The sequence below is a fragment of the Xiphophorus couchianus genome, chromosome 9, assembly GCF_001444195.1.
Source record: "Xiphophorus couchianus chromosome 9, X_couchianus-1.0, whole genome shotgun sequence".
In the NCBI taxonomy this organism is placed as follows: Eukaryota; Metazoa; Chordata; class Actinopteri; order Cyprinodontiformes; family Poeciliidae; genus Xiphophorus; species Xiphophorus couchianus.
This window is the reverse complement of record NC_040236.1, coordinates 18,527,778-18,542,780: the sequence shown is the minus strand read 5'-3', so window position 1 is coordinate 18,542,780 and position 15,003 is coordinate 18,527,778. Positions and strand designations below refer to the sequence as shown.

General features: G+C 41.0%; 1 protein-coding gene across 2 annotated transcripts in view; it reads right to left on the bottom strand.

Annotated features, from left to right (window-relative positions):
- ddr2a (discoidin domain receptor tyrosine kinase 2a) overlaps window positions 1-14,514 on the bottom strand; it is a 32,321-nt gene extending 17,807 nt beyond the window's left edge. Inside the window, exons 1-2 of one of the 2 annotated variants that reach the window (XM_028026669.1) lie at window positions 14,330-14,514; window positions 1,361-1,468 (exon numbers count right to left, since the gene is read on the bottom strand). In XM_028026669.1, coding sequence (XP_027882470.1) covers window positions 1,361-1,445 — 85 coding nt within the window. In that variant the 5' untranslated portion in view covers window positions 1,446-1,468; window positions 14,330-14,514. The remainder of the gene's footprint in view (window positions 1-1,360; window positions 1,469-14,329) is intronic. The other variant, XM_028026668.1, reaches the window with a different exon arrangement.
- Window positions 14,515-15,003: the final 489 nt, after the last annotated feature.

The window sequence follows — 15,003 nt, the reverse complement described above, 5'->3', positions numbered from 1 at the left end:
CGAATCCAAGATGAACCAGTAGCCATCTACACAAAGAGTAGCTTATCGTCAAGAATTGCTTTTGTTCAAAACAACCCTTTGTCATGACTTAATACTTTTAGTTTTGGCTATTAAAATGGTGGGGGTGTAAAAAGCCAAATCTTAAAAAGTAAATGTGAGGTGGAGTTATCTGGCAATGGCAATAGGCTAATTTTTATGTGTCTCCTCTGTGACCATGGCGACGAGAGAGTGATTCACCAAAGTATTTGTGCCTCAGGGCACTTTTTGTTTTCACATTAGCGCACACTCTTCCTCCACTCTTCATGGGGGTTTATGTGATGAAGGGAAGTCAAAGGAAAATGTCACTGAAAACTAATATGAAACTATGCCCAGAAGTCAAAAACCCCACTGTAAATGTGGTGGCGTCAGTTTGCTGTCAATTTGCTGTGGTGTGGCTGGTCAGGGTTGATGAAAAGATGAGTGGAGTTAATGGCAAGTCTGCAAAAGAACTGAGATTGAGGAGGAGGTTCATCTTCCAGCAGAAAGAAAACCCTAAACATTCGCTAAGAGCTCCAGTGGAAGAGTTCAGCACAAGGCATATTCATGTCAGAAATGTCCCTGTCAAAGTCCATCCAGAAAATCTGATTGATAATCTGCCACAACACCTGAGAACTTATTTTTAAAGACTCTGCACGTCCAATCTGACTGAGCTTGAGCTCCCAAAGAGTCGCATTGGTTTTGTAGTTGTTGCAAAACTTGTAGAGTCATTCAGCAAAAGCTGAGTCAACAAATTCCCAACTCAGGAGGGCTTAATATAAATACGTTCAGATTTTCATTTGTTAAAGAAACGGAAAGTGATGTATCGCATGAAACCACAGAAGAAAAAAAAAAAACGTAAACAGCTCTGAATATTTTTGCAGATCACTGCATCATCTCACTTTTCCGGAGCCATTTGTTGCAGTTCAGATCTGTGTATGTGTCACATATTATTTTTGTTCAACAGTAAAGGAATCTCACCCTAATGAGAGAAGCTCTGTGTTGCCAGCTCGAGGTTTTCACTGGCAAATATCTCCTGTTCTTCCATTTTGTCAGCTATAACTAAAAACTCATTTCGGTTTCAATTTAATTCCATCTCTGTCTTTCCCACTCAATTTACTTGTTAAAAAACATTGATCTACATTTCACTTGATTCCAAGAAAACCACAAGTGCAGATGCTGGAAAGAGCTGGAAGAAAGGTGAACGTCCTTGGATCACTGGAGTCAAACCAGAGAGACGCAGGACCACAGGACTCTTACGAAGCACAACTTATCCCAAATCCGAGCTTCCTGCATGATTCAAATGCCGAGTCCAATTCCGACAGCTTCCTGTGGCGGCACAAACCTGGGTTGACCTGCGATGTGACGGTTCCCAGCAGTTGGATGACAATGAGCGGGAGGAAGTGAGTGTCTGACAGGTGCCTCATCATCGTGAACACACGACGTCCACAATCTGGAGAAAAATATGAAAACAGCAGGTCAGACATGTCCGAAGGATTTCCGATGTTACTTAACCACTAAAGCAAAAAAAAAAAAAACAACAAAAAAAACTAATCCCACCCATTTGTGTTTGCTTTTTGGTATTCATGGGAACAAAACTTTCATTTAGAATAGCCTACATGAGAGCCTAAATAGAATAATGCTTTTTTACAACCAGTCACAAAAACGCAGTAATTACCAGCTAACAGTGGAATTTCCATTAACCAACCAGTTTATTACCCAATGAGGGGGGAAAAAAACGATTAAACCTAAAACTGCAGTGACGTCGCGCCATCAACCACATGAGACGAAACAGCTTTGCATGCTTAGTTCTGAGTTGATATTCAAATATGCACCCGAGCTGAGAAAGTAAACGACGCCTGGATGAATGAAAGGATGAAAAGAGGGAAGGAGGAGGAGACGCTGAGGCCTTAAATCACAGACATGACTTCAGCCGGACTGACACGGAGCCAAGAAGCCACCTCCGACTGACCACTCGGTCCAGCAGCTCGGAAACCAGTTGCAACCAGTTTGTGTCCGCGTTTCATTCATGATGCGAGTCTTTTACGTGAAAGCTGACATCCGCTGGAGCCTCACAAACAACCTTTTCACTCTCAGTATTGTAGAGAAACGGTTAGATTTCACTGAGACTTTTATCTGTTTACAAGTTTAGCTGCAATTTTTGCACAACGTTTTAACATGAGAACATAAGTGGATACATGTGGATGAGTCTCCAGGTGCACTGCTGTTTTCTACAGACTTTCTGGCTGACTCATCTTCAGACTGCTGGCACTTTTTATTATGGCTCACAACACAGGGTGGCATGGCTTGGCGGGCGGCATCAGCAGTTAAAAAAAAAAAAAACTTAGTCATGCTCCAAATTAGTTTTTTTATTTTAGATTTTTGTGAAGCTTTGTGGAGGATCAGCATCCAAAGTTGTTTTTAATCTAAAATAAAGCTTAAACCAGAACGGAACCATGGTATTGAACAGATCTATATATTAGTTGATGAATATTGAGGCTCAAAAAAAGGCTTTACTCATTCATGCAAGGAACATTTTATAATCTAGAAAAATCTCTTGGTGTAAACATGATTAACACAAGCAGAAAAGTCTCAGCTTTAGGACTCAGTTAAGATCTCTACGTTTTTGAATTCTTATTTCAAACTTGATCGATTTCGCAACATTTCTGACTTAACTCCATTGTTGCCACTTTCCACAAAATTGTTTTGCTTTTTCACTGCCTTTTCCTGCCACCTCTCATCCCAAGTACTTACCACTAAGAAACCTCTACCAAGCCAAATTCCTCTGTTTTCAGTGCGTATGAAACACAAGCAGCTGATGTTTTTGCATTTGGAAGTCAAACACATGTTTATCATGTTCATTACACGTTAAAAACAGCCCGTGTTGCACAGGGGGCCAGGGGAGACCTGCCTCTGCTTCAACATTCATTACTGATCACACTTTCAAATTTCTCTTCCCCACTTGCTCCTTTTAGACTCAGCGGTGCACTTTTTTTTTCTTTTTTTTTTTTCGTTTATTTAACCAGGTAAACCCCGTTGAGATCTGGATCTCATTTTCAAGCTGTCAATATAGGTGTGCTCATATTCACACAAGCATCTCCATAGACGTTTTGAGTCCAAGGCCTCATGTAGTAACTTTGGCATCACTATAAATAAGGCGTCAACTTCACTAACTTTGAAACCAATACAGGTTTTGCTTTCTCGTCATTTTAAGAATGACCTAAAAGCTGCCAATTAGGGAAAAAATGTCCACGGCCTCCAGCAGATTCATGAACTGCGAACTCTGCAGTTTGCTAGCGGGAATAAAATCACAGTGAAGAAACCGGTCTTATCACATAACAGTAGTGAAGATAAAAAACGTTTTTTGTGTGTGTGTCTGTTTTGCTTGATCACAGTTGTAATTTCACATTCCCTATGCGTCTCAGAACATAAAGTACATAAGGATCCATCTTATAAAATAATCCCAGTCCTGGGAACTGGGAGCTGATGTGTCAAAATGCTCGATCCATGTATTTATTGATATCTTCTAGAAAACCAAAAAAATATTTGTTTTTTTATTTTAGTCACAGGGTTTCAGTATGTGCTCTAATTGGGCCTTAACAGTTGTTAACAGTTGCTAACCTTGAAGTGGTTAAACATTACACTTCATATCAGTTAGAGACTTGGTAAGATGGCTTTGAACAAGTCAAAGCACAGTGAAAACCTCAGAGGACAATAACATGACAAGCGTCTCTGGAAATTCTGATCCAGAAAACAAACCAGGGAAAATAATGATGAATACGACGAGGTCTGCTCCGGGAATCCGTATTCATATTCCTTGTGAATATGTCCTCATCTTGGAATATCGTTTGTTTGTGCCAATGTTTCATTGAGATGGATTTCCTGCCCGCCATGTGTTGCGATGCAGCATCTTCATGTCCCAGCTGTGCTCTCAGCATGAAGATAACAGCTGTTCCTCCACATCTGTTCTCCGCTGCAGCAACACGAGATCAGTAAACAGGTTGATAGAGCCTCAGGAGAAACTTATTCAGAGCCCGCTTCTGAGTCAAACGAGACTTTTTGTGCTTTTCACTTGCAAATGCCGGGCCTTCGCAAAAGTGTTCACACCCTTCTAACCAAAGCTTTTGTGAATGTTGCAACCGCAAACTCCAATGTGTTTCATTAGGATTTGTGTAGTGAGAAAAACGTGAAGCATAAAAAATGGTTTTCAGTATAAAGTTTTATGTGGATAAATATCGGAAAAGCTTGGTGTGCCTGTTTTCGGCAGCCTGAGTAAAGGAAAACAATTTGCTCTGTTTACAGCTGTTGTAAGTTTGGGACGTTTTCTCCGCCTGCTTTGCACGTGTTTTTCCCGTTCTTCTCTGAAAAATATCTGAAGCTCAGTCAGACAGAGCGTCTGTCACCGTCAGTGTTCACGTTTTGCCACTGAATCGCACGTGAATTTGACTTTGACTGGGCCCCTCTAAAATGTCACTGCCTGAACTCTTGTCAACATTCAAGCTCTGATCGTGTGTTCAGCGGTGGAGATCCAAAGGGAGGTGAGGTTCTGCAACACTCACCTTAAAACCTTAAAGGTTTTCTAAATCTATAAGTCTCTGAAAGATTGAAAGACTTTCTCCCAATTGTTGCTCTACAATAATCTCCATCAATCTTCCTGTCAACTTTGAACAGCTCCTCACAGCATGATGCTGCCACCACCATGTTTCAGTGTGAGGTCGTTGAGCACAGGAAAACGTGCATCGTTTCTGAGCAGAGCATCTTCTTCCTCGTTGGCACTACTCCTTCTCTGGCTTCTGCCAACATGTGAGATTTATGGAGTTTACGTCCAGATTTTAATCCAACCTGAGCTGTGAAGCTCTGCAGCTCCTCCAGAGTAACCACGCTTATCCCGACTGCTTCCTGCAGGTTAAGGTGGGAAGCCGTATCTTTGTAGGTTTGCTGTCGTGCCATACTCTTTTGGACTGAATAGTTTAAACATTTTCCAGATGAGCTGATCAGTGCTTAATGAAATTTTCAAAACTGGGGATAAACAACTTTGTTTATTCAGTGATATTTGCTCTGTAGCCTTAGCAGAGGAATCTAATTATTACTGACAACAACTTAAGTAAGATAATTGCACTGGATTTTATTTAGCAGTGTCAAAGTAAAATGGGCTGAACATTAAAGCAAATTTCAAATTTATTCTTTTTTTTTGGGAAACCATGACTCTTTTTTCCTTCCACTTAACAATTATACACTAAGTAGTTTTTGTCTACATAAAATTCCAATAAACTCTGTGGATTGCGGTAGTGTTGTGACAAAATGTAGAAAAGTGCTAAAGTTCTGTGGAGGGAAAAAAACATTAGGCCTCGTAAAATATTTAATCTGTTGCAAGGTCGATGTTATTGTAATATAGCAGTAGTTCTATTGATCATCTTCCATTTGTCATCTGCCATTTAGGTTATTATGTGTTGTAGATAACTAGAAATGTGCTGAGTGGTGCTTAGAAGTACGAGAGCTGCAACAGAGACCGTTCTCATATTTGCACATAAACTTCATAGATCCTGAGTCCTTCTGATCTAAAGCGCCTCAGCAGACCACAGGACATTTCAGAGAAGTGACTTTTTGCTGAAATAAGTGGTTTAATCATGGAAATAATATCTCCTTCCAGGAACAGTGTCCTTGATAGCTGCCAAAGACTGGAAAACTCAGAAAGCTTAAAGTCAGAGAAATGGTGTGATTGGAAGTAAAGCTACAATGGGAGTAACACAGATTGAACACGTTCATTTATTAAAGGTGGCGCTTTAAAAATTTCACTCGGACAATAAATTATGAGAAAAAGAATATTTTGTTATGACCTCTTCTGTCCTCACTGGACCTTCCAAAAGTATTGCTAGGACCGTTCCAGCCCCCTTTCTCTACTGATGGCAAATACTGCTGGAATGTTTTAAACTCTGATCTATTATTTTTCAAGGCTGCTGCTCCACACACCACTCCCTCTGGGTCACATATGAGGAAAATAAGCCACTGACACCTTTAGAAGCTTTCCGAACAGGGCCAGAAAAACAAACCGAAGCAGAAGGAGAGTAAAGCAACCAAAACATAACCCCCCCCACACAGCCCCTCTTTAATGTCATATACTGTGTCAGACAAATTTCAGTTTGTTCTGGGGATCATTTTTCATCAAACACTCATTTATAAGAGTCCCCCTAAAAAAAAAAGAGAAAGAAAGAAAGGCTAAATCTTTACGGACCAGAGGAAGACCGGATGGAACAATAAAGAAGAGATGGAAAAGAACATTACTTCCCCGGTGTGTGTGTGTGTGTGTAGGCGTGTGTGTGCGTGTGCTTGCAGAATGTTTCACATTTTGTTCCTGCAGGCCCTCTGCTGCATTAAATAAATTCGCATTAAATAAATTCTGCTTATGAAGTCACAAAGGAGCTTCGGGTTTCTGCAGTGTCATCTTTGCAGTGAGGGGACCGACTGGATCTGTCAAAAAATATTACTGCTTCAATTACTGTAACCATTAGATAGAGGGCATACCTAAAGCAATGCAAAGTTAAAGACAAGCTGACACTTGCAATGGACTTTTAATGCAACTTTTAGTGCAACTTTGCATTAAAAGTGTCATAAACATTCATGAAGACTCCTTCATGTTTATGACAGCGTCATGTCAATCTTATGCACATCCCTTCAAATAAAGTGTAATGAAAATTTCCTACCTTTTCTCTCTTTTGTTACACTTACAAGTTTGGGGTGTAAAAAAACGGCTTTCACAAAGGGCCCAATGCCATTTGTATCCTGAGTGTTACAACTTTGCATTGTGTGGGAAAAGCAAAAAAATGTTTTACTTCTTTTTGGGAACTGACTAAAGAGTCAATTCTCAATAACTAAAGAGAAACTCAAAATACGACAATGATTCTGACAAAAGAGCCGCTTCAAAACGAATATGAATCTTTCGAGATGAAATGACACACAAGTTCGCTCTATTTACAGGTAGCAAAAGCGTAAAAAGCCCAGGGTCTGTTTCTACGCTTGCGAGGCGATGTATGTACACGAAGCGTGGAGCATACCCAGCGAAACAGATGACTGTGGGATTGCGGTGGCCGCTGTGTTCTCAGCAAAGATCAGAAATGAGGACAAAAGCGTCCTCCGGTTGATGTTTGTAAATGTGGAGCCAGTGGGAGCCGCTGCACGCCCTTTCACATTCACCACAATCTGTGATGCATCAGCTTCCCACCTTAGAATAACATCTGTGCGCAGATGCAGTCCGAGATATCCTGGGCTAAAGTATCGAATCACAACAGCATCAACACTGACCGTTTCACATGGAGCATTTCCATCTGACACTGATCTCTAGCAGAAGGTAGGAGTGAGAGGATTCCTATTAAATCCTCTCACTCCTACCTTAAGGCTGAAATTATAAAGCCCAGGAAGCACAGAAGAGTCTATCAGAGATGTTTCTATAAATGCAGATACTATCAATGTGAATTTCTGTGGGTTGATGTGGGAAGAGGGGGGGGGCTGTTCTGTTCTCTAAAAACATCAGGTCCCTGCAGACACGTTGAGGAAGTGGTGAAAGACAGAAACTCCCCTCACTTACCCACAGGCCTGCAGAAAGCAGGGAATGAGCATGCACACTCTGTACCTTCATGTTGGACTCATCCAAATTTGATGATGTTTCACATTTGGACTGCTTACTGGAATCACTGTCCGGACCCGAATATCAGAGCGCACACCAACCTCCCTGGAGCTCTGCTGCAAGCACAGTCATGCATTCGCAGAGAGCTCAGTCTGGAGTTTTAATGCAGAACGTTCATCAAAGCCGAGTTACTGTGATGCCTGTACAGATAAAATGACTTTCTCAGGAGTGATAGAGAGCAGAGGCGGCGCACTAGTCGGTCCTGCAGCCTGGGAAAGCCTGCAAAGTCAACACACAGGTTTACTTAACTCTACTCCCTACCTCTGTCTTTTTCTTTCTTCTTCTTCGCATGCACACGCAAACATATTCAGGGGTTTTACATGAGGCTTTGCAGGGAGAGGAAATTACAGAGGCTGAGAGAGCTGAGTGTAAAGTCGACCATCAATCCACCACTAACTGGAACAGATACCAGGAGACGAGCAAAAGAGGAGAGAAAATTCTCTCCAGATTGTCTCCGGGCTTCAATAAATTACAACAGAGAGTCATAATTTCTATTAATCCATTAAATTGCACATATCTGGAAAATTTGCACCAAATCCAAATAGCAACAGGATAGTTTCATTTCCAAATTAGGCATAAAATATTGGATTCTGGACTATTTTCCCTCTTATTCGTATAACCATTGCTCTCAATTAATGTTGATTTTCTCTCGAGGAATGAAACCCATTAACACTTGAAGCCAAAATACATACATATTACTGCCTAAAATAACACAATACTAAAATAATACAATAAGGTATGGTGTTTTGGGGGTCTTACATGTTTCTCCTTTTTCCTACAAATGTGACAACTGATATTTTTGGCCAAAAACATTTTATCTCCTGTCACCAAAGAAAATGTCTTCTGAAAAATGAGGATATTTGCCTCTGATTGTCAGACTGGAAACAGATTTCCTTTTTATGTTGCTTTTGAAGTAATGGCTTCTTCCTTAAAGAGTGGCCTTTCAGTCAGTGTTATTAGAGGAGTCGCTCAGCTTCAGTCAACATCTTCACATCTTTTTGGCTATTTTTGGGTTTTTTGTGCTTTTTGTCCTGAGGTTGATGCTCTGAAACTCTTCCCAGAAAGCTGTGCTGGCTGGATATTCCCATAAGGTTTACACCATGTCATTGCTTGAACAGATGGAGCTCATATCTCGATGACTAGGCTTGTGAAGGTCCACATTTCTCTTCGTAATATCTGCGTTGGTCTCTTTTGACTCCTTTAATGACGCCACACAAGGAGGCGGTGCGTTTGAGGTGTTACCGTCACACACACCCGAAGCTGTGGCTCCCATTCACTCAAATGTTGCGAGATACCCCATGAAACGCTTTCATAGGTAATATGTGGTTTACCCAAATCGTTTATGCGCATGGTAATTAACGTTTAAGGGGAGGAAAAGAGGGCTGCTGCATGTAAACTTCTGGTTTTTAAGTGTGTGTTTCCTTTAAGGTTTTTTTTTTTAAACGATTCCTATAAACATCAGCATGCATTCACCTATTTTTATACCTGTTTAGGAAGCCTGATAATTCAGAGCACACGTTTCTGCTCATGCGTATTGATGTGGACTGTCAGTGTCGTCGTTGTTATGCAGTCAGCTTGTGCGCTCGGCACCAAAACCCCTCACATGTGCTTCCTATTAAATCCTCTCACTCCTACCTTAAGGCTGAAATAAAGCATCACATGTTTCATTTTTACGGGAAAGCATGAAATATGAACCACATTTCCCAATCAGACCCAGGTGGAGCCATGTAAACATAACGTTAGTTAAACTTAAGTTACACTCTGTGGGCGGTGCAATGGGGTCTCGTGGCAAAATCATTGTCAGGTCTTTTTATTCACCCTCTCTGAGCATTTCAAATTTTATTTTATAGCGTGTCTTTTGTTTCAAGATTTACTTTTGAAGACGTCGGGTTGCCTGAGGACAGTAGAAGTTTAAGCCAGAGCACAGGCTGAAGGCTGCCAGCTGATATTCAGAAGACGAGAAGCTGTATACTCGCCAGCTCGGCTCACCTGTAAAAACGCTCGGAAAAGCCGAACTCAATCCTGTAAAACCCAGCAAATTAATCTCACAAAGACTCAAAGTGTTCGACGTTAGAACCGTGCAAAGACGGGGCTTGTCTTTGTTATGTAAGGAGAGGAGGCTGAAATCTTTCTCTGGAGATTCATTTTGATGGAATTTCCAGACTCAAACATTTTACAGTTACACTTTCAGATTGAGGAAAAACACCAACCAACGCCAAGAAAACCTTTTTTCCCCCCATCTTTTCTGTTAAGATACACTTCTCTCTGCTGCACTTTGCTTAATTTTTCCATTTTCTTTCCCCATTTTTACACCATTCTGCTAAGACTACCCCGGTGTGTATGGACACCTTTTAAACCCAGATGTGACTCTTTATTTTTATTCTGAACCTCTGACTCTGTTGTTGACATAGTTCACAGTTTTAGAAACATTTCCCTTTTTCGCATACATGCTATTCCGGTAATTTTTGTATCTTCTCTATTTAGCAGTGACGATTTTCTATCATTTTCAAAATCTTTGCTTTTTAGATAGTCTAAAGCTACTTATTAAATATCAAAGAATGCATGTTCGCCCTTTATTTGATGTTAATTTTTAAGCTGCTTGCTCTATGATACAATATTTTTTTTCATCTTACAAAGGAGAGTAATGTTGATCGGATATTAATGGATGAAATGTGGAGGAGTCATCTGCCGGTGAGGCAGGAAACAACTATTCCACGGCTTTTTGTTGCTAATATTAAATAATCTAAGGAAGACAGGATGGATTATTTACAGCTGCAGGTACATCGGTAGCATGAAAACCTGAATGTAAGCAACAGCTGTGTTTTAGTTTTTCCGTAATCGCCATAGCAACCTGTCTCAATCCAAGCGGGTGTACTAGATGTTCTGGCAGGTAACATGTTTCAATCCACTCGATAGGATAGAGATGTACCCAGATGCTGACGTGAATGCCTCACCTCAAACACAAAGCCCAATAGGTGACTATACCGCCTCCTATTGGTCAGTAAAGCAGTTGGTCACCATAGAGACCACAGATGCTGGCCAGTGGACAGACAATGCTGATCAAGGAGCCATATTAGCTAATTTGTTAGCTTTCTATCTATGAAGGAAGCGACCTAATGCTTCATCAAAATAAATTTTGTTTCATTGTATATTTTTATTTTACCCTCCATCTAAAGTTAATTTCTTGTTACTTGTAAACAGAGCATTTTATCACATGCGATAATGTATGTCACAGAACATATATATTTTCTGTAGCATTGTAAATAGGTCATCAATGTAAAGGAGAAGAGGACTAAAAGTTTTCAAGCACAAACTCCTTCAGGTTTACAAAGAAAAAATATCCAGTGAGCCGCGCTGTGCGGATGAAAATGCCTTAACATCGGCTGCAACATTAAGTTGATGAGAGTTTCATCGTATCAGTAGTTCAAGTTGATGGTGATGAGGGGGATGTTTTTTTTCTGCTCATTTTGAGACCCATAGTAACAATCATTTCAACATCCCAGCACAATGTGTCCATCTTCTTAAGACTAACTCCAGCAGGGTAATGCACCATGCCGCAAATGATCTCAAACTGGTTTCTTGAACTTTGCTCCATATCGGCTTCCACAGTCACCACTTCTCAAAACGACACTTTGGGGTGTAATGGAGATTCAAGTTGTGGAAGTGCAGCCATCAAATCTTCAGCTGCCACCGCGGATCTTCCAACGCCTTGTTCGAACTGTGTAACGGAGAACTGAGGCACTTCTTATGGTTTATGGAGGTCCAACTCGATACAAGCAAAGCGCATCTAGTAAATTGGTGTATATCCCCGATAAATCCATTCAATCAGAACCTAAAATCGAGTTTCTCGCTTGTGGCTGCTTGCTGTAAAAATTGCTCTCTTCAAACGACCGCTGACAGCCCATAATCAAAGGAAGACAAACCGAGAGACAGCAAGGTGGAAGGAGCCAGGCAACAAGCACCAAGCAGACAAACAAAAACATGGTGCCACGTGTAAACAGGACAGGGAGAACGAAACACAAAGGCCACATGTACAAACAGAAGACGCAGTTGGTAGCTAGTGTGAGTTATGGATGACTTAGGTTACGTCTTTTTTCATATATTTAGTCTCACGGTCATTTGTGTGCACAGATTAAACCTGTGACATATGAGAGAACTGATTACAGCAGAGAATCAAACATCTTGTGCAACCTGAGCTGAATCTCTGGATGGAGGTTAAACAAAACTCACCAAACTCAAACCTGGAGTAATTATAAAACACCCTTCAGGCTACATGTAACCCTATCCACCTCGACGTCGCTGATGAGTGTGATAATGGTATGGGCCAAATAAGGTCAAAGTGCAAACAAAACACTGCAGTATTTTAGGCTCGATGTTTTGGAAAATGATACTATTTATACCAAATTACAAGCCAGAGAGCATCTGGCTCTCTGCTGCCAGAAGGATTGATTTGAGAATGCTCTCAATCAGACAGACGTCCGTGTTGAGTTACAGCTGAGCTGTGGTGCAGCATTTTGAATGTGGGGGTGAAATTGCAGCCTTTGCTGTGTGTGATTAGGGCTTACATGAGAGGATGTCAGTCAGCCACCAGGCTGTGGAGGGATGGGATGGCTGGTTAAAATAACAGACACATCATGACAACACACACAAAAAAACATTGTTCCTTTAAATTCAACCCATCGGTGTGGTTTCTGGGTACATAACTAACCAGGCTTCATCCACCTATCTGTCACGAACAAGAGTCCTTTAACTCAGCTTTCACCAAAAACCTTTTTATTTGATCTGTCATCATGAAGAAAGAGTTGAATATTAACAAAGGTAAATAAGAACAAAACTGCACGAATCAGAAAGGTTTAAATAATTAATTTCGATAAATAAAGACATTCTGGGATTAATTTGTGGTTAAGTCCTTAAATTAAATCTGTTGATGAAACAAAGCATATTAACCAGGCCATTGAGTAGATTCCTAGAGGCTTGGACTGTGTTTTAAATTTTACCCAATTGCTAACGTTTGCCTGTGATGTATGTAATGCGCCAGTTTGATGGTACTCATGCCTGGGAGAAGCGCCGATCCCAAAGTTAATCTAATATTTGTAATTGTGACCAACACGGACTGAACAGATTCCTTCACTTCCTCCTCTGCTGTTGATATCACTACAGGTGAACTACGATTCCAAAACAGCGCAAAAAAAAAAAAATCAACATCATCGTTCACAACTTCTCCTTCTGTTCCCTGATTGGCCTGACCGGAGACAATCCGAGTCAAGGGGAGAAAGCCCAGGCCATGCTGGAAGCGAGAATGTTTTTCGAGAGGAATTGCACATGAAGGCAATAGTCAGGCTACCATAGTGCTGTAGGGATGTGCTTCTTCCTACTATGACCATGCTGGTCATAGTAGGAAAACCTGCACAAACTGCAGAAGGCATGTGACAGAACCAGAAGTTTGGCAGAGCTACAACATAATGGTTTAGATCGACCATTATCTAAACCATTAGATGATGGTTTAGATAATGGCTGACCATTATCAGCCATTCTCAGTGATCAGAGAATGGCTGAGAGCCAGTCAGTGATCACTGAGAATGATCAGGTGAAAAAAATGTCTAGAAGTGATATCTGTGATAGATAAATCAACTGGGGAAAAAAATCAGTAAACAGTTAAAAGCAGGATGCTTTAAATTTTCTGCCAACTGCTGGTCAGATTGGAGAAACTTCTGCATTCACTGTGCTTCCTATGGAGTCGGATGCACACAGGCAGCAGGGCAAACTCTTCAGCTCGACCTTCCTGCAACAATATTTCCATTGATCAGAGCCGTCCCTCCTGGGTCTGCTGTTGACTCTGCAGCTCACCGAGCGACGAGGGTCAAATGTCAAAGCCGTGAGCTCATGCAAATCCAGGGCTCCGGGCAGCAAAGAGTCCTCTGTTTGGACGTCTTTTAGCCACATACCACAGAAAGATACCCGCATACCTGCCGCATGCAGCCCACAGCGCACCAGCCAACACAAAAACAGGACCAAAGAGCTTCAACAGACCACTGAGAACTTTATGAGGTTCCATGGAGCTATTGTTGAAAGTGTTGGACTAAATTTCACAAAAAAACATTCAAGCCACAATAAAGCAGCGCAAATATTTCCAGGCTTGAGACTTTGAGATTTTATTTGAAACACAAAGTATTTATATTAGTTCTCCGGGGGGGTTGGAGAAGGAGGGTTGGTCGTTGATGTCATTGTTGTTCACAAAAGAAAGAAACTTTAATGTGTTTTCAGAGTAAAAATTAAATTGGGATTTGATGAGCCTTGCACCCATGAGAATTTTTGTTTTCTTTAGTCAAATGATAAACGAGGAAAAACTGAGAGCAGGAATGAGCATAAATCACATTTGCGACAACCATAACAAAGTGAAACCGTGTGCAACGGCTTCTGTGGAAAGCATCTAAAGTAGATGAGTTTCTGCATCTCTTTCTCGTTTACTGAAAAGGTTCAGACACATCAGCTGCCCCAGACTAAAAATGCATCAATCAAACCTTGAAGTTGTCATGGAGGCTTCAGTAAGGCTGATACAAAATGTTAGGTTTCAAGTGTCAAAGAAAACTGCAAAGTTACAAAGATGGAAACCAACAAATTGAGACCACTTACTTTTGTCTTTCTTTGTCTTCAGACCATTTGCTCAAAGATTGGTTTAGTTTATTCCAGTAGGAGCGTGGCGGCTGGATGTTTCGGTCCTCCGTCGTCCAGTTGTCAGCTGCCTTCAGCAGGACTCACTCGGCTGATGTAAGACGCCTCTGCACTGTGGAAAAAAAAAAAGAAAGAAAAAAGAACCAGAGGAGAGAGACGGAGTGAAGCAGAGAGAGAAGGAGGAAAAAACCCTCACATTCTGTGGATTCCTGGGAATGTGCCAAAGTCCCAGAATTCCACACATATGGTTTCAATTAAGGCTGAATCCAAGTCTCAATCAAAAAGTTTTCTTCCACCTGAAAAGAGGCTTTCTTTTGACAACCAGACTGAAGCAACTTTAATAGAAAGTAACCTGTGCGCTTTAATCACTTCATTCACTGCTTTGCGTAAAACCGGGTCTGAGTCCAGGCATGGATTTCAGTTTGACAAATACAGAAAGAGAAAGTTGTGAGTCAAGGCATCAGGGAGGAGTCCTTTATTGACATTTTACAGCTTCTGCAGCCGTTTTGTCCGGATATATTTAGATAAACCTTAACTATCTGATATGGAAAAGTTTTTTCTTTTTTTTTTTTTACAGTATTCTGGTAATCTTGACTTGCAAAGCTGTTTTATGATGACAAAGTCATTCTAGCCTG